This window comes from Neltuma alba, unplaced genomic scaffold, assembly GCF_004799145.2.
Source record: "Neltuma alba isolate B1F8T4 unplaced genomic scaffold, ASM479914v2 tig00013131_pilon, whole genome shotgun sequence".
Taxonomy (NCBI): Eukaryota; Viridiplantae; Streptophyta; class Magnoliopsida; order Fabales; family Fabaceae; genus Neltuma; species Neltuma alba.
This window is the reverse complement of record NW_021637449.1, coordinates 218,592-243,459: the sequence shown is the minus strand read 5'-3', so window position 1 is coordinate 243,459 and position 24,868 is coordinate 218,592. Positions and strand designations below refer to the sequence as shown.

Below are 24,868 nucleotides of genomic sequence, written 5' to 3'. Positions count from 1 at the left end.
GTTCGAATTAAAGCCCTGGGAAGCTGGGGTAACGTGGCAAAAGAATAAAAACGCTACTCTATTTTCCGATAATGTGAAAAAATTAACTCGTATTATTGGAAAATTAGAATAGTAAGATTAAGGGAATTTTTTTTAAAAAAAAAATATACCACTTTTCAAAATCTCAAATTAAGAATTCTTATGAAAATATGTTGTATTTACTTTTCAATTATAGTTAATTACTATTAAACTGGAGGAAGTCAGACTGATTTGGAATTTCAAAATTTAAATGATGTTTTTGGGAATTTTCCTGCATTCTTGTAATACTTATAGGCAGTACCTTTGTTAAAAAATTGGCAATGAAACCGTTACTCTAGTTTCGGTAGTATTAATTGTTTGGTGTGTATTTATACTTGTTTCGTGAAAATAATAACATTGAAAACAATAACGGCGGGATTAATACATTAATATGAATTTATTGCATATATATTACCAATAATTCAACAATGAATAAAACAAAAACACAATGAAGCACTTTACCCTATAAATGCTAATTAATTAATTTTCCCCATTACTTTCCTACTGGGGAAATGAAGACACACCCAGATAATTAAATCATTGTGTGTGTGTGTGTGTGTGTGTGTGTGTGGTACGTAGTTATCATGCAATAATAGAAAGACTAATTAAAGTAAATTTATAAGCCAGACGTAAAAGGAACACTGGTGGCTGGCAACCATGAATTGCCGGCTATGAAATTCCCAACGGTGAATTTTGAAGCTTCTGAAGCACTGGTAATTACGTGGAAACCTGACCACTTAACTCGATTTGCAGTGGAAGAACCTGAACCAGTGTTCATATACTCCCCATAATATAAAGTGTTCAACGCAAAGTTACCACTCCATTCCAGCCAACCAGCCTGGTTTATCAAACTATCAAGAAAGCTCTTCATAATCACTGTTCGAGAATATTGCTTCCATGGCCTTCCAAGATAGGTCCTCACAGAGCTCTGGACTGCTTTTAGCTCTGAAGCAGCCGTAATTCTACAGTTATGAATGGAAATTCCAGTGTTTTGGTTCGGATCAGTTCGGCCCTGTGCTGTGATTGTGTTTACTTTGTTTGGAGGGTTTCTAGCGAAAATGTTGCAGTTCTGGAAAACTACGGCTGCGTTTCCAAAGATGAAATCCACAGTGCCATAGATGTTACATTCTCTGTAGAATTGTCTCTCAGAGTGCACATATAATGTGTCTTGGTATCCTTCAAAGCTGCATTTGTAGAAAACTGATAGATCTGAACCTGAACGCAGGGCAACAGCTTGGTGATTTGAAGCTCCAGCAGTGTTTCTAAATGTGATTCCTTGAGCAATAAATCCATCCCCAACAACAGCTGCAAAAGTCCATAGCTAGTTAGGTTTCATTCTTGGTTTATTTTAACCTTGGTAGCCAGATGGGGTTTTGATAGTGAGCGTGGGAGGCCCCGCATCGCATAATATCAGGCTTAATAAGAAATATATAAATCCCATTAAGTGTAAAAGCTAAAACTTAAACTTAATCTCTAGTTTTATGAGAACTTAATCGGAGTATATAGCTGTATAAACAGCATTAAGTGTAGAGCCCACAATCAAAACTTGTTCAGTCCATATACTTTTAACGAGTTTGCGTCAATTTTTAGTTAACGCTATGAAACTCTAACCAAATTTCTATGAAAGTATAGGGATGAAAAACCACGATTTGAAACTATAAGAGCTGAGAACAAATTTTTTTTAATCAAACTAAAAGAACCAATAATAATATTAACACAATTTAAAAATATGTTGGAATATAAACTTTAAAAGACTTTTGACTTACCAACAGTGGCTGACCGGAAGGTTGTGGTGCCTCCTCCAACACTTTTGCTTCCTGTGATTATAGTCTTCCCAATGCCATCTCCCACCAACATTATATTCTTTGCCTTTATCTCTACCTGTTCGTTGTAGATTCCAGCCTTCACATATATCACATATCTCCCACTACTGCTCTTTGGTGCTGCATTTATAGCAGCATTTATACTTGTGTATTTGCCAGATCCATCTTTGGCCACAACAACGTTGGCTCGAGAAGATGAAGAAGAAGACTGCAACAACTTCCTATCTCCAGGCTTAACCCATGTTGGGAACCCTTCTTTATAACTTGGCTCTTTGTAATCAGCTTTGTTCAGAGCCAAAGTGTTGCTCAACAGCTTAGTGACATTGTTGGACATCAAAGGCAACACATAGTCTTGAACTCCGAGCTCGTAGAAGCCAGCTCGGCACGTCTCGAGGTTGGTGAGAGCCGTGCTGAGCCATGTTTGAGCATCATCTTGGGAGCATTTGGTGTTGGGGTCTAGGGTTTTGTTGAGTCTTTGGATGGTGTGCTCATAAAGCTCAATGCAATCAGCCCATGCAGCTTTTTCATTAGGATTACGACACTTAGATCCTAGAGAAAGAGTATTTGCATGGCCTTTCAGGGCTCGTTCTTGGGCTACTTGAAGAGAAAGCTTGAGAAAATCATCTTTGTGTTTGATGTTCTTTTGGCTGTGAATGGGATTGTTGCTCAAGAAATACTCACATGGTTGAGGATTTGGGGTTTGGTTGCACCACAATTTGATTTCGTCTACAGAATAACTTGTAGCAGAAGAAGAGAATAAGATGGAGACAAGTACGAGAGATATGAATAAACGAAAAGCTACCATAGTTGCTTATGATTTGGTTCGGAGCAATTTGGCAAATGAGAGAGAAATTAAAGAGAATGGTGAAGAAGTAGTAAATTAAAAGAGAGGATTGAAATGAGTTGGATATTGTATATGAATGAATTTTCACGTCCCAATGTGATTGCCCTTTTATAGACAAGTTTCAAAGGTTCTAGTCAAGTCATCGTTATAGGAAGCTTCCACAAGCTTTATATTTTTCCAAGTCCTGTTCGTTTTTGCTTTTCCATGCATGTTAATTATATCATTTATTTTTATTATTTCCTTCTTATTATTTTATTTATAAGACTCTCTTTCGTGTGATTCTTAATATAATTTTTTAGAAAAAATTAATGAAAGATTTATGAGCCATTACCATGATTACAAATATAAAATGTTGAGAAAATAATTTTATTTCTTAACTTGTTCAAGGATAACTCTGAAAAATTATAAAAAAAAATTGTACTTTAACAGTTTAACTAATTGTGACCAAATTTGTTTATTCATCTAAAGCATAATTAATAAGTAATTAATAATAAAAACCAGGAGTAATTATTATTCTAATATAATATAAACTACTTGGTAATCTTATCCACGATTATATTGTCATTCATTGTCTATTGTAAGACTTTTTTATTATTCTTGTTGTTGCTGATAAGTGCGACTTTTTTGAAGCAGTGATTACGAACATACTTTTTGGGCAATTATTTGATTTTGAAAACCGGCCCATGCATGAAATCAAAAATGGAAGCAGCCGACTGAAACACGTGAAGTAAACAAATTTTATTCTTATCTAATTATCTTATTATCTTCAATTGGTCGAGACTAATTGTATTTGATTCTTTTTATTGGCACATAGATTGGACACGTAGAACATGAAAGTAATCAGGATTATTTCACAACTAACTAAATAACTAAGATAGTTAAATACATGAGTGTGCATAATTAATAAAATAAATGGACTGAAAAATCTCCCATTGCAAAAAATTTATTACCCTGCCCATGTACCTAATGACGCATTTTTTCACAGCTCATTCTCAGTTGGTACGACTCTTCTGCATATATATGTAACTTATTTTCAGTTATGTATAAATATATTTCGTTTTACACATAGTTGAAGATAAGATGAATACAATTGAAGAAGGGTTGTGCACACTAAACATAGGTTGCACTTGAGTCTTGCTTTAAACAAATTTCAGGTGTCTTTGGGCAATAAATTTTGTAATGGGGAATTTGTCAACAATTTTCTTTTAATAAATATATGAAGGTTTGTTTTCCTGTAAACTTTTTTTTTAATAGTTTTTTCCCCTAAATTAAAGATTATTTTAATTTAAGCAAGCTTGCCTATTTCATTTATTGTGCTATCATTTTATAATTCAATGTCTAAATGAGATCCTATGCACGAGATACATTACAAGTAGATGAATTAGTTTCATTCTTTTCATTTTAATCAAGTCTTTATAGGGATAATTAATTTGCAAGCTAAGTCCTTATAATTTCAAGTAATTTTCAATCAAGTCTTTATAGTTTTTCCCTTTTTATAAGATATTGATGGTTTGACATGATTTTTAATCCCGTTCCTATATTTTTAAATTTTATTTATCATTGTGAATTAAATTAATTAAATAAATTATATTGAAAAATAAAATAATAATCAATTATAGAGTTGCTGGTTTGATTATTACGTAATTTCCTTTTGTTTATTTTGTTTTTGATGACTAGCTGGCACTAATTTCCCACAAGCATCATTTTTAGCGCATGATGATATATATTTATATATATATATATAGGAGTTTATACAATCTTTAATTACAATCTTTAATTTCTCAAGTTTGGCTTTAGTTATTCGAGTTTAAAACCATATGTTTTAGTTTTTTAAGAACAAAATAGTATAGGTATTTATTAAATTACAGGAACAAGTGTTTTAAACAAAAAGAAACTTGAGAGACTAAATCTTATGATTTTTTTTTTTTTAACAAAGATGAGAATTTATGATTTTAAAGTTGAAGAATTAAAGCTAAAATGATGGCAAATTAGACAACCAAAAATTATATTAACCCTGTATTAGAATATGTGTGTATAAAAATATAAATATATATATATATATATATTTAAAACTAAGACGATGCTGCGGGGTTTTGACGGAAACTATGTCCTTAGTGTCAAGTCATCAAATAAAAAATAAAAAATAAAAGAAAAGTGAAAATGAGAGATGAAGTTATCATCTTCAACAGATATGTCGCTTTCACTTGTGCCACTGTATTAAGGAGACAGACAACTTATATAAAAATATATATATATATATATATATATATCCATCGTCGCATCTGGTTTTGTAAAAAGCTTATTTATCAAAAATTCATATGCCATAATCCAGTTTAATAAAAATTAGTTATGGTAAAAGAATTTATATTTGGATTCATTTTTATGGGAAAAAAAGTCAGATTGATAAATTGAAAATTGTTTGGAAAATAACCCAACCTAGTTTTTAGCCTTTTATAATTAAAAATTAACTGAAAGATATTCAAAAACCAAAAGTAATTTCTGGTAAGTAAAAACACAAATGGACATTTAACAAACGGATTTTCAAAACATTGCAAATAATAGACCTTTTAAGTTAATAAAAATTACCCAATCTGTTTTTTTTTTTTTTGAAAATTTTCCAAAAATGTCTTTTGATTTTTCAAAAGCTGTAATAAATACACTCATATATTGTTTTTGATCGTTCCATTTATGCGGTCGTAGTCTTGACAAAAGATAGCAATAAGTCTACGTAAAATAATAATGATACTCTTCATAACAATTATTGATTATTTGGTCAAAAAAATAACAATTATTGATTATTGATTTGACTATAATTTCAAATTCCGTTAGCCACTAGAAAATTACTTCAACGTATATAATGCCAATTTTCAATAATGGATAACTACATAGTCATAATCCAACGTGTATGCTTGATGGGGACACAAGGAAAACTAAAATAATTGGTCTAATAATAAAACTTTAGTTTTTATTTTAAAAAATTATTTATATGATCACTCTGAGAATTTTTAATTCAACATTTTACATGGAGAGTGTGATCAAAAGAATTATCATAATGACTAGCAAATACTTACTATTTTATTAAATAAATGCTGCTGCTACTGATACGTAACTAAAACTCCTCATAATCTAACAAACATGGTTACGAAAAGTTGAGTAGACATTTCCATTTATTACACCGTTTCTTTTTGTGTTTCTGAATTGTTGGGTTTTCTGAACATATATAGGTATATGTTGGAGTTGCCTTTCTATCAAAGTAACTTGATGTAATTTGACAGACTTCCTTTAATATTATATACGTTTTAATCATTTCTTTTATCGATCAATGTGGGACTCTACGCGTGGACAAGAGAACAAAACTAAAGACCTATTTAGAATTACTTATAAGCAACTTTTTTAATCATGATTTTACAAAATACAAGATAAATATACGATGAGAGTTTTGTCTCGATTATGGGAAACATGCTTATAAACAGTTAAATGGATGCCTAAATCATATCAAAAAGAAGGAGGCGGTTTGTACATCTTAGAGAGGCATTATCAAGAATACCATTGTGGTATTCCAACTATCTTGTATTGTTTGATGAGCATTGAGTAATTTTATACCTAACTGTAGTTCATTTATTATTATTGTTGTTGTTGTTGTTATTTGTCTTTGCCAAAAATGACTGGGACCTCAATAATTTATGCATAAAATGAAAAAAAAAAAAAGGTCTGTTGCTGAAAAATCTTATACTTAAGTGCCGACGGTGGAACTTGGACCTCAATAATGACGGAAGAAAAATGCAGCTATCAAGACAATTCTTGGGGTAGTAGTTTCTGACGGGAAAGGTAATTGAGATGAGTAATTTGGTTTTAAATGTAAGATTTCAATTTACTGTATTCTAAATTTATATTTTTTCCTAGATTATTCCTACTATTATATCAAAGGGAATTTTATATCAAGTAGTTTTCCATACAAATGATTATAAGGCTATTTTAGAAAAATCAATACATATTTCTTTCATGAATAATTAACTTTAATTAATTTTATTAATTTTCACACATATATATATCAATTAATTATTAAACTTTTATGTTGTTGCATAAAATAGTTAGATAAACACGGCAATGTTTAGTTGTTGGTGTATTTGGAGGTTTTTGAAGGGGGAAAAAGAGTAGTAGTTCTCTCAAACAAGCAGGTATGTTCCCTTGGTTGTCAAACTAACATTCCGTTTCCGAAAAGCAACAACAAAAAGGCAGCTTCAATTCTTCTACTGTTTTTTTGGCCAAAAATAAAATCTGCTACTTTCTTATTAATTGACGGATTTGATCGGAAAACTAAGAATAATTCCAAGGCATAAATGATAAACCGTTCAAGAGAGGCTGCATAATTACGTATTAAAACATCCATTGTTTTCCTTTGCAATTGCCCTGAAATTATCTGATACGCTTTATTTTCATTTTTTTCCTTAAAAAAATTGCACAATTTAGTGAAGCTTTTATTAGTTTAATTTCATTCCTCTTCAACTTCAATTAATTTTTCTTGCCAAAAGGTACGTAATTGATATTTAATCAAAGCCACGATATATACTTAATGGTTTAATTTACTAGTTGATCATCATGCAAGGTCTAGTAAACATATAAATTAATGTGGGTGACATGCACATGTTTGGAGAAACCTTTTGGTGCTGTGCTTTGGTGGATGAATTACTAAGCACTTATTGGTAAGAGAGTTGTTTAACTAAAGGTTTCAAGTTTGAGTATTGGAAATATAGTATCGTTAAACTTAGGTGGTGAGGTCCCTCTCTAAAGGGTTTCACATTGCTTGATTTGAATTAGTCTGGGTCATGATAAAGTTCTCTTAGCTTGAAAAAGAGACGGATACTAAGATACCAAGGGCTTAGCGAAAAAACATAAAGAAAAAAAAAAGAATTACAATTTTATATTTAGATATTACTATGTGTGTAGTTATAAAATTGGATAATTAGGAGCCGAATGTTACATCTGATTACAGGTAAATATACATTTATAGCTTAAATTACTCCATAAAAAATAGGATAATTTCATATCATTTGATTACCGTTTCCACTCTTTTTTTTTCCATTTTGATTAATGCATGTATCAATCGAAAATAAAAATTTTGTTGAAAATTCCGAAAGGATCAGCTTTCATGTTAATTTAGTATGTTCTAGAATAAGTTTTTATAATTAAGTGCCAAGTGCTAAGTTTAAAACATACGGCGTTGAATAGTAAAAGTAAAAAACTGTAAGCTATTATACTAAACCGATTCTTGGTTGCATGAGTAGTCCACCATCATAAATTGTATTTTGATGTATCCAAGACGGAGCACCCTAAATTATTAATTATAAAATTACACTAAAAAATATTTTAGAATATTAGATATATCACAAAATAAGATACCGAATGTAATGAAAAAGATTAAAAAAAATATTTTAATATGCTGAATGTAGCTTTACCCTATATTTTTTATATATATCATATAAACAATTGAAAGTTGAAGATCTCTCAGAGACAGACGCCCAATACATGGCAGTCAAAAGAATGTTCCATTTCCCAAAAGCTAATTACTATAAATGGAGGCCAACAGCTAAAAGGGGCCACGTGTTCTACTTTTAATGTTTTTCTAAGACATCAATATTGATTGCAAAACGAAGAATATGATTCTGAAGTCATAAACCGCTTATACGTAATCCCCCCCCCCCCCCAAAGCCAAGAAACCTTTTACGTTTGGTTGCATGATTATTTGTTAAATTATACATTTTTTCTTTTCAAATTGCTCAGAAATTGTAGGATACATTTTAATAATGTTAGTGAACATCGATCCCTTCATTTTCATGGATTAATTTTTCGTTAACTCTAATAAATTCTGTTTTGATATATTCCATATTTTACGAACCTTTATTTTCTTTTAATCTTGTACCTTCTTCATTTGTTTTTTGTTGTGGGTAAGAAGGTAATTATAATTTTAACCCATTACTCCATTCGATGCTTATTATAAGGACCTCAAACATATTTCATAATATAACATGTTTTGTCTAAAATATTAATTTATTTTACCTCAGTATCCCTAATTAACTAATTATTCTCACTAATAATTTTTATTGAGGGTGCATGTTTTTAATATTTTACAAAAAATAACTAATTTCAACTAATTCATGCATTTATGAGAACTCATACAATAATTTCATGGATGCAAATAACGTCCGTTGTGTGTGTGTGTGTGTTGAAGATGACCGCAAGCCAAATATCAAAGACGAAGGAAAATAGAACAGTTAGTCTTTATCTGAGTTCATTTAATTTGATTTTGTTTTCTCTAACTGCTAAGAACATTGTTTTAATTTACTTCATCATCATCATATTTTTCTTTAAAAAAATGTTGTTTTATACATATCCAATGTCGATTTTGATTAGTTTATGATAAGATTAATTAATGCAAAAGAAAACTAAAAAATAACTTAAAATGCAAAAGTTGTGCTGCCCTTTTGAAAGAGCGATGTTCCTCAGGAGTAACTCTTATGACCCAAGTACAAGGTCATATTTAAAATATTGTAAATGTTAAACTTAATATGTTGGTTATTTTAATAATTATGAAATTAAGAATAAAGAAGAGTTGGCTTTGAGTATTATGAACATAATTTCATTCGTTCAATTTTTTTTTTTTTGGGCCTTTGACTCTTACGTACGTAATCACATTATTCAAGTGTCAATATGGTGAGCGATGGTGATTTTTTTTTTTTCCAAACTAAAGTATGAAGTTGTAATATAATCTTTGACATATAAGTGTCGTTTTAACTTATGCCATTAGGTCTTTGTATTAATGAATCAACAGGTAGCTTCCACGTCCCTATCAAATTGAATTGAATTTTGAACGAAAACGAAGTGTGACCCGGAAAATCATATATGACTGAATTATATGTTGGGGAGATTAATCAAAAATACTACTTGAACGTCAAATTGCCAGGAAGGTGATGTTGATATGTGAAATGACAAATTAGTGATCAAGCATCAAATTGGCATTTTAATATTTGGGGCAAAAGACAAAACTACCTTTTAGATTTCTTTTCCTTTCTTTTTCTAAATGCCGCCTAAGCACCCAGTCGGATGCCGGCCACCAAAGCCCCTCCAGTGGCCAGTGGCCAGTCGCCAGTCACCAAAGCAGCATATTGCTAAAGTTCCTGTGACTATTCTTGTTAAGGTATTAATTATTCTTATTAAACTATGAACTATTTTTGTTTCTTGAGTTTAGATTATTACTTTTGTGTAGATATTAACTATTCTTATTATGCTATTGACCACTTTTATTCTTATAATTTTGATGTTTGCCAGCTTTATAGATTTTTAGTTGTACAAAAAGTCCAAAATTCATTAATTATAGTGTTGTTCAGAATTGTAGTCTTAGTTAAATTATAACAATTTCAAAAGTTGATATACAATGCATATATGTAACTTTGTTTTGGTCATCTCTAAGTTTAAAGGTGGCATAAAAAAAGAGAAGAAAAAATAGTTTTGAAAATTCTATATCAACTATAATCAAATTTACAATAGCTCATGCAATAATTAATAGACCAAGAATAATGTATCTCATTTCTTCGATGCCACATAATGTATCTAATATAATTGTAGTTTGATATAGATAAATATGCATAGTGTTCAGGCCAAAAATAATAAAATATAGCTAAGATGGTTTCGAACAAATTTATAGGATAAATTTTTTTTGGCTAAAATATACATTTGGTCATTTAACTTTATACAAGATTTTAATTTGGTCCCTTAACTTTAAAAAACATATATTTGGTTCTTTAACCCTAAAATTGTTAGACATAAGTTATGATTTTTTTTGTAATAGTCATAGTTGTTTTGAAAATTAAATTTAATATGTTACTATTTGAGAATGTTTTATCAACATTTAAAATCTCAATATCATCATTTTTTGTTAAAATATTAGGATTAAAAGACTAAAAGTATACCTTTTTAAAATTAAGAAATCAAATTGAAACTTTTTATAAAATTAAAGGACTAAATATATACTTCAGTCAATTTTTTTTATCCATTGTAATTTCTTTTGTATTCATTTTTTTTGCCAACAATAATCTTTAGATTTATGCAAAAACAAATATTTATTGCTGAAAAATCTCATGAATGCTGACAAAAGAATTTGGACCTGAATAATGATGGAAGGAAGAAGTTGTAGCCATCAAGATAACTATTGAGGTTGTAGTTTCTGACTGAAAAATTGAATTCAATTATAGGATTGCAAATACTCATGTTTAGATTGTGTCCATGGAGGGAGTTTAATTTTCATAGTCCACAAGATTATAATTGTTTTTAATTTTATTATTCTCACCTTGGTTCTAAATATAGAAACTAGTTAAGAGGTTTATTTTGATATGTAAGTACACAAGACCTCAATCTATTTTATTTTTTAAAATTTATAATTTTTTTTTCAAAACCTTTGTTATTGATTTCATATATCAAGAGTATTTCCATGAAGGAGAAGTGTTAACATGTAAATGATTAAAAAGGTATTTTTTTAAAAAAAAAACTAACACACACTTTTAACAGATAACTAATTTAATTAATTTTTTAATTTAGTTTTTTGAAAATTATTTTTTTAGTTTTTATATTTAGAATGGGAAGGGAGTATATCATCCAATTAAATTACTCCTTCCTTGCAGTCCCTTTTATAAAATGTAGATTTTTGAATTGGTCATGAAATTTAATTTTGAATTATCTAAACATTAAATATATTTTATCAATTTTACTCTTATTTAATTTCTTTTTTTGCATTTATTAATTCTGTTTCATCTTTTTTTCACTATTTTTCTCTCACTCTCTTTTACTTATCCTTCTTATAAATAAGGACACATTTACAAAAAAAATAGATAGATTCATTTTACATAATTATTATTTTTACTTAATGTTAATAGATTTTTACTTAAGGAACGGAGGAGTATCATCTAACATATTTTTTAAATAATATAATTCAAGTAAAAGAATCTCATAAAAAGAACTGAGTACGGTAAACAAGCATGTAACAAATGTTCCATTTCCCAGAAGGCCATAGCAAAAGGCAACTTGTTCTAATGTTATCTTTTAGGACATCGAACCAGTTGGAAAACGAAGAATAATTCTGAAAGTTAAGTCATAAACCTTCTAAAGTTGGCTGCATGATCTACCAATACCAAATCATCCATTTTTGCAATTACTCTGAAATTATCTTGTGCAATTTAACTTTTTAAACAAAATAAGCTACTAGCTACCTCACGTCCTTAATATAAGAGTTAGTTGTAAATTTAATTTGATTTTAAATATAAGATATCAATCCACTTTATCTCCTATATTTATCCTTTTGAGTTAAAGAACATAGTTGCCCCAGAAATTTTTACTCAAGAGCATTGGATATCCAAAAAAAATTTTGGGAGCAAATTGTCCTAAAAGTTTAAAATCGTAGTAATATTGCCTACTATTATCAAAAAAGACTAATATAGACTATTAAAATAGTAACGTTGACCATTAGCATCTTTAGCAAATTTTTAGAGTAAATTTGCTCCCAAAAAAACTTTCGGATATCCAACCCTCCTTAATTAAAACTTTCGAGACAAATTTGCTCATTAACCCTATGTATTTTGCCATCAAGTAATTCTTATAATAATTGTACATGTTAAAAGGTTTTCATTAAAGATAGTTTCAATGCATATGATTAGTAAGTATATATTTTGAAAGACAACGCCTACTTATTACAAATAATTAACTTGATTATTGTAAAGTAATTTATATGACTCTTATATTAAGGATTGAAGTTATTATTTAGTAAAACTTGCACTAACTTTTAGAAAAGGATAATTTTACTTGTCATTTTCAATGATTCAATTGTACTAATTTGAGTTCTTATTGATATTGGAATATGATTAAATATTTTTTCACTTGTATTTAAACAAAACTTTATTGTCTATTGAACATATATATATAATTATTTAATTAATTATATATTACTATACCTATTGATTAATAGAGACCCACATCTAATAAATTATTAAATGGTTAAGGTGCAAATTTATCCTGAAAGTTTTCATTTACGAGCATTGGGCACACCTGAAAGTTTTTTTGGGGTGTAAATTTGACCTGAAAATTTAAAATCATAGCAATATTACCTTTTATTATTAAAAAATTAATGTTGTCCATTAAAATAGTAATGTTAACCGCTAACTTTTTTATTGATAGGGCAATATTGCAACAATTTTGTACTTCTAGGAAAATTTTGAGTGCCCAATGCTTCTAAATAAAAACTTTCAAAACAAATTTCACTACAAAAAAATAGTGTTTTGCAGTGGTTATTTTTTGACGGTTCCAAATAACCGCTACCAAATTATACATTTGTAGTGATTGTGTGAAAACCACTACTAATATGCAATGGTCTAATAGCAAAGACAACATTAGTAACGGATTTTTGTGCATTAGCAGCAGTTTTTTGAAAACTGCAACAAAATTATGGCCCCCAAGGATCGCACCATGTGACAAGAACAGTTGTAGTGAAATTTTGTAGCAGTTCAAGAGGGAAAAAAAAACGCTACTAAAAAACAGATGATGCACATTTCCAACAATTCTAAGTAAACCATTGCAAATTTCAAAAACATTTGTAGCAGTTTTGCCAGAAAAGCTGCAAATGTTATGCATTTGTAGCAATTTTCTTAGAACTATCGCAAATTTTAAAAAGGTTTGCAGCGAATTTGTTAGAACCACTGCAAATGTAATGCATTTTGTAGTGGTTTTCTTAAAACCATTACAAATGAAAAAAAGCAATTACAGCAGTTTTGCTAAGAACCACTGTAAATGTTCCTATTTGTAACAGTTTTAAAAAGCTGCTGCAAATGTAATGCTAAGTTAATCAAAATATTTTTCAATAAAATATTATATTTGCAGTAGTTTTGCCAAAAACCACTACAAATACAAATATTTTGTAGCGGTTTTATAAAAAAAATTGCTGCAAATGTTTTTTGTAATGGTTTTTTGAACCGTTATCCAAACCGCTGTTAATGTCACGTACTTATTATAAATACTCCCTCCCTTACTTTCTATTTGTTCTTTCCCTTTCTTATTCTTCTTTCCCATCTTTCCTCTCCTCATTACTCCCTCTGTTTTGCTCCTTTGGTTTATTAAAGGTAAAAAAAATTATTATTTAATTTTATTTCTTGATACTTATATATTCTTTTTTTTTTTTATCTCTCTTGTGGATTCTTACCACAAGACAAATATTCATTCTTCTATCTTTTGGAAATTTATTACTCAATTATAGATATATATTTAAAAATTATTTCTCACATATTTAAATATTTTTAATGAAAAAGATATTTAAATAAATAAATGAGAATATAAAATTACATATATAAGTAACAAAATAGATAAATAACAAATAATAATTTGACAATTATTTTGGATAACTACTTTAGCTGCCATGCATTAATTTGCAGAGTGGGTATATTCATATTTCCTCTTGTACAAAAGTTAACAAAGAAGTTTGTTTTAGTGGCAGATATAAGAAATCAATTTATTTTATTATTCAATTTTATAATTATTTGCAAATTTTTTCTTATTAATTGGACAAAATAAAGAATTTTTTTTATCAAGAGAGTAGTTTTCAAAGTAAATAAATATGATGGGTACTTAAAAAACAATGCTCAATTTTTATGAGTAATTAACTTATTATAATTTTTAAATTTATAAATTAGTTATTTAGCTTTTATATTTAGGTGTCTGCTATGATGTGTTATATTATGTATAAATATTATGTGTAGAAGTAATTAAGATTTTGACAAGTTTACAGGACAATACATAATACATTAGGAGTATTTGATTTGTCATTTGATTACAGATAAACACATACATACAAACAATTTAAATTACTCTATTAAAAAAATAGGATAAGTTCATATCATTTGTAGTTTTACGTTTCCTTTTCTTTTCTTTTCTTTTTTCCTTTGTCTCTGTTTTTTCCCCCTTACGTTTAGCCTTCAGATTGATTCATATTTATCAATCGAAAATAAAAATTTTGTAGAAAATTCCTAAAGGATCACATCTGATATGAATGTATTACATGTTCTAGAATAAGAGGTTTTTCTCTCTTTGAAACGAGGACTTGAATAATATATAAAAGCAAAAAAACCGCAAGCAGATATATATACCAAACAGCCAATTCCTAGAGTTTTCAGAAAGAAAAATCTAATTTTAGTTAAACTATCCAGTTGGCATATTTGCATGCATGTAGCTGGCTATAGCTGCATCTTATTTTCAGAAACATTTTATAATATTATTTTATATGCTTCCACATTTTATATTATTTTATAAATAAATAAATAAATAATTAATTATTGTCAAATCAAAGAGGCAGACACCCACTTGGTTATCAAAATGAAGATTCCATAATTTCCAAAACCACGAAAAGGCCACTTGTCCTACTTTTAATGTTTTCCTCAGACATCAATATTGATTGTAGTGTAAAACGAAGAATAATATATATCTCTAAAAGTCATAACAAACCTTTTACGTTTCGCTTCCCGATTATTACATGTCAAATCAATATCATCCAAATTTTTTCTCAATTAAATCTTCTGTAAATTAATGTTTGTAAAGTGATCTCTCTGTGTTTTCATCAGTTAATGCTTCATTAACTTCGATTTCTTTGCCTTTCCATATTCCATAAAATATCATCAATTACAATTAACGAGTTCGTGGTTTATAGTAAATCTGGAGATCGCAATAGCAAAATATCAATAGAAGGGAAACAGAATTACAGAACAGTTAGTCTCAATCTTTGTTTATTTGACTTTTCTCTTTGATCTTTTATTCGTTAGTATTTCTTTCAGTTCTTAATATAAAAGTTACTTAATTAATTTTAGTATATTAAAAAAATTTAAATAAAGTATTCAATTCTAATAAATGTGACATGATTCCTCTAAAATATCTCTATGAAACATCAGATTTTATATATTAAATTAATAGGATTAATACAATCTTTGATTTCTTGAAATTGCATTCATTTTAGACAGAAAGAATCTTGAGGAACCAAAACTTATGATTTGAAATTTGAGGAATTAAAACAAAAATGAATGCAAACTTGATAGACAAAAAATTGCATGAACTCTTTAGATAAATTAGTTTGGAGAAATATGATGAATATGAAAGACAAAATTGATTAAAATATTATATTTATAATCAAATCTACCTCCCCAACTAGCTTCTTTAATTTGTTAGGGATCAGGGGGAGTATACAATTACATTTTCGTTAGTTTATGACAAGATTAATGCAAAAGCAAAATCAAAAATAACTTTTAGAAAATACAAAAAAGTCGCGCCGCCCTTAAAAGCGAATGTTTCAACCGTCTTCCCAAAATCCTCTATATAAGGAAGCAAGCAATGACACCAAAATTATCTTCCAAACATTCATCAAGCCACAGAATACAAAAAATTAAGAGAGAGACAGTTATATAGAGTTCTCCATTACGTCCCATGGCAACTTTTTTCAACTCAATCTTATTATTACCATCACTTCTTCTTTTAGTTGTTCCATTCTTGTTTTCCTCTTTGGCTTCTGCTTATTCTTTCAATGACATCAAATTATGGTGTAGCCAAACCCCTAATCCTCAACCATGTGAGCATTTCTTGAACCAAAACCCTACCCACCAACACAAACCCTTAAACAACAAAGATGATTTCTTCAAGCTTTCTCTACAGCTCGCTCGGGATCGAGCTCTCATCAGCCATCAAAGCGTGGTTTTGCTCGGCCCTAAGTGCCGGAACCAAATGGAAAAGCTTGCATGGGCCGATTGCCTTGAGTTGTATGATCATACCATTCTCAAACTCAACAAAACCCTAAACCGTAACCCTAGCTGCACCCAAAGTGATACGCAAACATGGCTCAGCTCAGCTCTCACAAATCTTGAGGCATGTAAATCTGGGTTTTATGAACTTGGGGTTCAAGACAATGTATTGCCTTTGATGGCCAATAATGTCTCCAACTTGCTAAGCAACACTTTGGCTTTAAACAAGATTCCATACGAAGAACCAAGTTATAAAGATGGGTTCCCAACATGGGTCAAGCCAGGTGACCGGAAGCTGTTGCAGAGTTCTTCTCCATCTTCTCATGCAAACATCGTGGTGGCTAAAGACGGCTCCGGCCACTTCACAACCGTTAGTGCTGCCATAAATGCTGCACCAAAGAGTAGCAGTGGGAGGTATGTTATATACGTGAAGGCAGGAATATACAACGAACAAGTTGAGATCAAACTAAACAATATCATGTTAGTGGGAGATGGTATTGGAAAGACTATAATCACAGGAAGCAAAAGTGTTGGAGGAGGCACTACTACCTTCCGTTCTGCGACTGTCGGTAAGACAATATAACCCCTCATTTGTTTAAGTTTTTCTTCACACAAAAATCACCTTTTTATTTTAAAAAAATCACCTTTCAGAAATTTTGCAATGTTTGTTTGACCTTTTTGAAATAATCAAAATTAGGAGAGAGGAAAAAAAGCTAGTTAGTTGCTGGTTAGTTTTGAAAGCCACTCAAAGCATCCATTTTTTCATATAACTATTTGATAGTGTTAAATTTAAGCAGTGTCGAGTCAAATTAAGAGTAGCTTTCTCAAAAGCGTTTTTAACATTTGCACAAACTCGACCTCAGAGTATCGTTTTAAAACAGTCATATGCAATAAATAAATTATAAAATATTTTTAATTAACAGAGATATATTGAGATATCATAAGACATAAATAACTAAATAAAAACTATCTTCTATGACGATAATAAAATGCAAAATAATTTTTTTACTTGTTATGAAATCTCTACACAATAAATCACTTTTCAAGAAATTTATAAACTTTTTGAAAACTCAAACAAAGGGGGACATAAAAGATGAACTTATGATATTGAGAACTAACAAAACTATATATGTGATTTTGAAATCTTACAGCTGTTGTTGGAGATGGCTTTATTGCTCAAGACATGACATTCAGAAACACTGCTGGAGCATCAAACCACCAAGCCGTAGCATTACGTTCAGGTTCAGACTTATCAGTATTTTACAGATGCAGCTTTGAAGGCTACCAAGACACATTGTATGTGTTCTCTGAGAGACAATTCTACAGAGAATGTGACATTTATGGCACTGTGGATTTCATCTTTGGAAACGGAGCCGTGGTTTTTCAAAACTGCAACATTTTTGCAAGAAACCCTCCAAACAAAATCAACACAATCACAGCTCAAGGCCGAACTGATCCGAACCAAAACACAGGAATTTCCATTCATAACTGTAAAGTTACGGCTGCTTCAGACTTAAAACCAGTTCAGAGCTCTGTGAGAACCTATCTTGGAAGGCCATGGCAACAATATTCTCGAACAGTTTTCATGAAGACTTTCTTGGACAGTTTGGTTGATCCTTCTGGTTGGCTGGAATGGAGTGGTAATTTTGGCTTAAGCACTTTGTACTATGGAGAGTACATGAACACTGGTTCAGGTTCATCCACTGCAAATCGTGTTAAGTGGGCTGGCTTTCATGTGATTTCTAGTGCCTCTGAAGCTTCAAAATTTACTGTGGCAAACTTCATTGGAGGAAGTTCATGGTTGCCAGCCACCAACGTTCCTTTCACTTCTAGCTTATAGATCATTATATATTGTCTTGTCTTGTGAGCTATATACGAATGATTGGTTTAAATATTCATTGAGTCGTTGTACCAAAATAAATTAATCCTGAAAAAGGGTTTAAGTTTAGCTGGTAACTAAATATATAACTGCTTTAGCTGTGTCTTATGTTTCTATTTTTTGTTGCCAATCTTTTTGTATCATATATAAATTGCTTCTAGTATAGTCCAAAAGCTTGTTGCTGATTTATATTATGAGTAAAATACATTGACTGCCATTTTGATTTATTTAAATTACAGAAACCTCCCATCTATTTTGAAAATACATATAGATCTCATTTGAAATTAAAATGTATGTTACACAAACTTTCCTTATATATTTGAAATTTCATTTCCATCTATCTAACTGTTAGGTGATTGTTAAATTTAACTTTCTGACTTTTATTTTGATCAAAATATTCCTCATTAACATCAACATTATTTAAACATTTATATATGTCAAAAAAATTATTTTTGATTTAAAAATAATTATAATACATATGTTTTCAAAATTCTTAATATGTTATAAAATTTATAAATTTTGATTATATTATAGAATTATATAATTTTAATTTGTCATGACATATTGAAACTCATTTATTTAGGTTTCTTTTAAATTGCTAGAAAATATTTTAAATGCATATTTGTTCATCATATAATATAAATTATGTGAGTTTGGGACATTAAATAAATCATTTAAATTTATAATTTAAAATTTTTAAACGAAAATTTTGTAGCAAACATTTATAACTAATTTGATCGATTATGTATTTATTTAAAGAATTAATCAAATCTCTATTCAATTTTTTTATGGTTATATTAACTAAATTACTTAATTTTCTGTCCTAGTATGATAAAAACATTAAAGAAATAACTATTTATAAAAATAAAAAATAAAATTAAGGTAAAAGAAAATTTCTTAAATTTTTAAAAATAATTTTAGCCAAAATTTAGGGATTTTGTATTATGAAGGGTAAAAAAAATTAAGGTAAAAGAAATTTTCTTAAATTTTTAAAAATAATTTTAGTCAAAATTTAGGGATTTAGTATTATGAAGGGTAAATAACTAAATAAAAAATAGTTCAACATAAATTTTAATTAAAAAAGCATCTTTTCAAAATATTCTTAACGGAATTAATGGTTTAAACTTACGAGTATAATTTTAAAATAGATGGAAAGTTTATGTAATTAAGACAAAATGTAACTACATATGTGTGTGTATCCTTGCCTTATCTTCTGGTACGTATGCAGTTGGTCTTGGAAAACAATAATTAGAAAAGTGAGATGAAAATCCTAGTATGAACCCAAGTTTTTATTTTATATATATATATATATATATATATATTCATTTTATCATTTCACATTGAGAGAATGCAAGAAATTCTCGTAAACATAATGTACGCATATACTTCTATAATAAGTATTGCAAATTTATCAACAAAAAAAAAAGTATTGCCAACATTTATTTAAAAAAAAAAGAAACGATAATAAAATTAATTACCCTTTTCCCGCTTCAGCAGTCACTTTGTGAGCCTTAACATCATCCATTAGTCCTTCTTGCTTTTTTGCATATATACTCGTAATTGAGTTTGGGCTATGCATATAAATAAACTTATAAATTTACTTAGAATGTCAATAACTTGAACAGATCTAAAGATGCCTACTATTTCCTAGCTAGCTAAAATAGTTTTAAAACACACCAGCTGATTAAGGGGTTTATTAGACATATTTTATTAACAATATATGATGCTTTCTGTCATCTTACCCTAACACAATTAGTCCCAAGTGATAATATTTTGTCAGCATTTTAAAATTTTAATGTTAGCACTTTTTGTTTTAATGAAATTAATGGTATATTATGATTAAAAAAAATAAAAAGACACTTTATTATAAAACCAAAGAACCAAAATAAAACTGTGTAAATTTAATTTAAAGCATCAAGTATCAAGTATGTGTTTTTACTCATTATTAAAATACTCTTATGGATCTCCAACCGCTATTCTATCATTTATGATTTTGTGCAGTAAGATTTGCACCTGCAATTCTAATTTTTAATATAGAAGACAGAATTTTAATTTGATAGATTATTGTATCATTCTACTAATAATTTACAACTACTACTATATTTACTTTCCAAATTTATATAATCCAATTTATAATAATAGTTCTTATTTATTTTTTAAAAAAAAAGTAAACATAAAATTTAATAAAAAATTTTAACTTCAGAAATTATTTTGCCAATCTAGAATTATCAATATTACTATCTCTATATTTATAACTTTGCATTCTTTAATTTGGAACTTGTTTTTGTTGGCGAAAACAAAATGAAACTAGTTTTTTCTATTTAACATAGTTTAATTTAGATGATGCATTGACTATTTAGCAAGTCACATAAAATGGCAAGTATTACTCCTTTATTTTCAATTTTAATTTCCGTCACCATAAGGATGATTATATACATACATACATACATATAATCCCTTCAATCCTACATATAAGAGCTAGTTAGTTTTCTTTTTTTCTAGTTATAGGTATCTTCCTATTGGAAATAATACACTATTAGACATTAAATGTAAGCATCTCTTCCACGAGAATACAAACCTTTGTTTGTCACGTTGTGAAGGACTAATTGCTTCCGCTATATCCAACTCTTATTGGTATATATTAGGGGGTTTGCTTTGATACTAAATATAAGATTTCATTTTATTTTATCTCATAAATTTATAAGTCTTTCTTAAGTTATCTCTATCGATTGCATATAGGAAAAAATGGGAATAAATCTCTAATTGAAAAGTTAATTGTAGAATAGGACATGACCTTAGATGGCAATAAGTTTGAAGGGTAAAAGATTAAATAACACGAGTTGCATATCCTTGATCTCAAATTAGATATCTGCTTTTAATTGCATATTGCATATATCTTGTTGCATATAGGACCTAATTCCGTATCTTTGATCCCCAATTGTATATCACTGATCATAATTACATATTGTTATCGTGAGTTGTATACGCTTGATTGTAATTGTATATTGCATATATCTGGTTACATATAGGATCTAACTGCATATCACTGATCCTAATTACATATCTTTGATCTCCAATTACATATCACTGATCCTAATTGTATATCCTTGATCCCGAGTTGCATATACTTGATCCTAATTGTATTTCATTAAGGGTATTGTTGTAATTTTATTTCCCTCTTTAATTTTCCGAAAAAAAAACTCAAAAGTCCAGATCTCATTCTGCCATTAACATTTCAAATAGGGATTTATCCCCAATTTTTCCCTGCATATATTAAGTGGGTTTTTATTAAGGGGTGGTTCTAACGTAAATAATTGAAGATATTATTTGTCCCCAATTTTTCCCTGAATACAGATATTTTATAAATAACTAACTTAATAATTTATTTAATATCTGTAAATTAATTATTTAGCCTTTATATTATATTAAGGACAAGAGGGAGCAATAATTATATTACCTAAAAACAAAAGCGAAACAGTTGTATTTACCCTTTGATTTACATGAAATGCTCAAACAACTTGATTCAAAAGTCAGAAACTCATACCCAGAAAAGATTCAGATTCTCGATTGGCCGCTTTAATTTCGTTCTTCACATAAAATATTCTAGCACTATTTATTTTATTTACAAGCATATTCAATTTTTACGTCCACATATAGTGGATTTATAGTCACTGGAAAGATTAATTAAACTTATGAATATTAATAATAACAATTAAAAATAAAATTAAAATTGGAAATTGTAATTTTGATTTTATTGAAACCAAGCTTAAATAGTTAAATGCGAGCCGCCAAGTCTAAGCCCTTCAGGTACTTGGAATTGTCTGACCAACCAATGGGGCTCACTTGACTCAAAAAGTCAAAAACTCTGAGTTTTATTTGAAAAAGTCAAATAATTGGTCATTAGTTTCTTCATAATTGGATTTTTACTCATTAATTAATCCAACATCTTCTAACTAATTTTTTTTCCTATAAAATGATCAACTATATAAAATGAATAAAACTATAGAGCTAAAATTGGTATAATAGAATTTAAAAATAGAGAATTAATAGCACATCAATTTTTTGTCCAACCAATTAAATATGCCGTTCAAGTTCAATAGGTTGAACTATTTTATTTAGGACAAAGTTGCAATCTAATCCCTACTCTTTGTTAGATATAATTTTATTTCTGATTTTTTTAGTGATGCAATTTTACCATTAATCTTTTTTAATGTAATTTTACTCAAAAGATTATCGGTAAAATTGCATTACTGAAAAAATAAGAGTAAACTTATACTGAAAAAATAAAATTAGAAGTAAAGTTATACATTCAGCCTTTAGTTCAAAGGCACAGGCACTGCTGACTTGAGCTACAAACTGAATTGAATCGCAACCTCTTAGTTGCTAGAGATTTCATGCCATTAGGACTGCTTGTACACCCCTCCCCCTTTCATTCATTCAAATACTATATTAGTATCCATTAAATTACCAAAAACAGTAGACAGCTTGACACGTTTTCATAGCTGCCTAAAGAAACAACAGAAAAGTCAAGACAGGTGCCACGTAAAAGTCAAAGAACAAAGATGCTAAACATGAAACAAACAACACGGTACAAAGTATAGTACTGTATTAATCAAACAAAGCATGCATGCAAAAGGCGAAATCAAAAACCACTACGAAAAGCATAAAGGGTAAGCCTCTGCATGAAGATTCTCCGGCTCTTCTATATAAAGCCCCAAACTCGCAACATCAAAACACATCCAAATATTTATTGCCTTATCATCGAGCTTGTACGTTCACACTTCACAAGCCATATATATATATATATATAGAGAGAGAGAGAGAGAGAGAATAGTACAGAAGCTGTAAGTATGACAGCTTTTCGCTTATTCAGGCACAAAGCCTTTGTGTTATTTGTTCCCTTATTTCTACTTTGTAGTTCTTCTGTTTCTGGGTATTCATGGAATGAGGTTAAGGTTTGGTGCAAGCAAACCCCAAATCCTCAACCGTGTGAGTACTTCATGAACAACAATCCCATTCACAGCCAAAAGATCATCAAACACAAAGATGATTTTCTCAAGCTTTCTCTTCAAGTAGCCCAGGAGAGAGCCCTGAAAGGCCATGCAAACACTGTTTCATTAGGACCAAAATGTAGGAACTCACGTGAGAAAGCTGCATGGGCTGATTGCATAGAGCTTTACGAGCAAGCCGTCGAGAAACTCAACAAAACCCTAAACCCCAACACCAAGTTCTCCCAAGTAGATGCTCAAACATGGCTCAGCACGGCTCTCACCAACCTCGAGACGTGCCGAGCAGGCTTCTACGAGCTCGGAGTTCAAGACTTTGTGTTGCCTTTGATGTCCAACAATGTCACTAAGTTGGTGAGCAACACTTTGGCTCTGAACAAAGTTGAATACAAAGAGCCAAGTCATAAAGAAGGGTTTCCAACGTGGGTTAAGCCTGGAGATAGGAAGTTGTTGCAGTCTTCTTCATCTTCTTCTCGGGCCAATGTTGTTGTGGCCAAAGATGGATCTGGCAAATACACAACTATAAGTGCTGCTATAAATGCAGCACCAAAGAGTAGTAGTGGGAGATATGTGATATATGTGAAGGCCGGAACCTACAACGAACAGGTAGAGATAAAGGCAAAGAATATAATGTTGGTGGGAGACGGCATTGGGAAGACTATAATCACAGGAAGTAAAAGTGTTGGAGGAGGCACCACTACCTTCCGGTCAGCCACTGTTGGTAAGTCGAAAGTCATCAAAGTTTAATCTTTCAACATATTTTCAACAATTTTCAATTCATTGGAATTTCCATTCACAACTGTAGGGTTATTATGGCTGCTTCAGAGTTAAAAGCAGCTCAGAGCTCTGTGAAAACCTATATTGGAAGGCCATGGAAGCAATATTCTCGAACAGTGATTATGAGAGCTTTCTTGATAGTTTGATAAACCAGGCTGGTTGGTTTGAATGGAGTGGTAACTTTGCGTTGCACTTAAGAATGGAATTTTTGCAGCCGTAGAACTTGAACCAAAGCCTATTCAACAAAATTCAAGAAGGAAATAAAAAACTGAAAATATAGTCATGATTTATGAATTTTTAAAAATGTGGTTTTAATTTATATTTACGAATGATTTGTCCTTGTAATAATATTAACTCTTGATGTAATTAATATTTTAATAATACTGAATTAGTAATTAACGATGTTAATAATTAACTAAGGAGAAGATGATGAGAAAGAGGCACTACTACAAAAAGGTCTATTCTTGTCTATTTTGAAAATCAGAAGAAATAGAGTCTCAACGCTCATCTGTTAAGACAAAACAAACAAGTATGAGCCCTCATACTCATCTGTTCTTGTAATAGACGAGTACGAGTGGCTTATGCTCGTCTGTTATATAGTAACAGATGAAAAATCTTCCCCCCCTCTACTGACTCAGCACCCATATCTAGCCGTTCCCCATGTAGTT

General features: G+C 29.8%; 3 protein-coding genes across 4 annotated transcripts; 2 read left to right on the top strand and 1 right to left on the bottom strand.

Moving 5' to 3' along the window:
- Positions 1–435: 435 nt before the first annotated feature.
- Positions 436–24,008, bottom strand: LOC114734722 (pectinesterase 2-like). 2 transcript variants are annotated; one of them, XM_028922365.1, is made up of 3 exons: positions 23,896–24,008; positions 1,824–2,048; positions 436–1,362 (listed from the first exon to the last, which is right to left on the bottom strand). In XM_028922365.1, the coding sequence occupies exons 2-3, from the start codon at positions 1,912–1,914 to the stop codon at positions 674–676; spliced, it is 780 nt and encodes a 259-aa protein (XP_028778198.1). In that variant the 5' UTR covers positions 1,915–2,048; positions 23,896–24,008; the 3' UTR covers positions 436–673. The 2 variants fall into 2 exon arrangements, with proteins under 2 accessions (XP_028778198.1, XP_028778197.1); XM_028922364.1 differs by lacking the exon at positions 23,896–24,008 and having other exon boundaries at positions 1,824–2,774.
- Positions 16,228–18,378, top strand: LOC114734727 (pectinesterase 2-like). Its single transcript, XM_028922369.1, has 2 exons — positions 16,228–17,107; positions 17,690–18,378. Exons 1-2 carry the CDS (start codon positions 16,228–16,230, stop codon positions 18,376–18,378), a joined length of 1,569 nt encoding a protein of 522 aa, XP_028778202.1.
- On the top strand, positions 22,196–24,420 carry LOC114734725 (pectinesterase 2-like). The gene is made up of 3 exons (XM_028922368.1): positions 22,196–22,224; positions 23,336–24,140; positions 24,229–24,420. Exons 1-3 carry the CDS (start codon positions 22,196–22,198, stop codon positions 24,418–24,420), a joined length of 1,026 nt encoding a protein of 341 aa, XP_028778201.1.
- The last annotated feature ends 448 nt before the right edge of the window (positions 24,421–24,868 follow it).

Bases quoted from the DNA above. Each gene is read 5' to 3' on its own strand.
- LOC114734722 (XM_028922364.1), bottom strand. From the start codon at position 2,685: ATGGTAGCTTTTCGTTTATTCATATCTCTCGTACTTGTCTCCATCTTA. The intron at 1,363-1,823 runs GTAAGTCAAAAG...GGACTTTTGCAG, and splicing joins CTTCCGGTCAGCCACTGTTG to CTGTTGTTGGGGATGGATTT.
- LOC114734727 (XM_028922369.1), top strand. From the start codon at position 16,228: ATGGCAACTTTTTTCAACTCAATCTTATTATTACCATCACTTCTTCTT. The intron at 17,108-17,689 runs GTAAGACAATAT...GAAATCTTACAG, and splicing joins CTTCCGTTCTGCGACTGTCG to CTGTTGTTGGAGATGGCTTT.
- LOC114734725 (XM_028922368.1), top strand. From the start codon at position 22,196: ATGCGAGCCGCCAAGTCTAAGCCCTTCAG. The intron at 22,225-23,335 runs GTACTTGGAATT...TCTACTTTGTAG, and splicing joins GCCAAGTCTAAGCCCTTCAG to TTCTTCTGTTTCTGGGTATT. The intron at 24,141-24,228 runs GTTGGTAAGTCG...TCACAACTGTAG, and splicing joins CTACCTTCCGGTCAGCCACT to GGTTATTATGGCTGCTTCAG.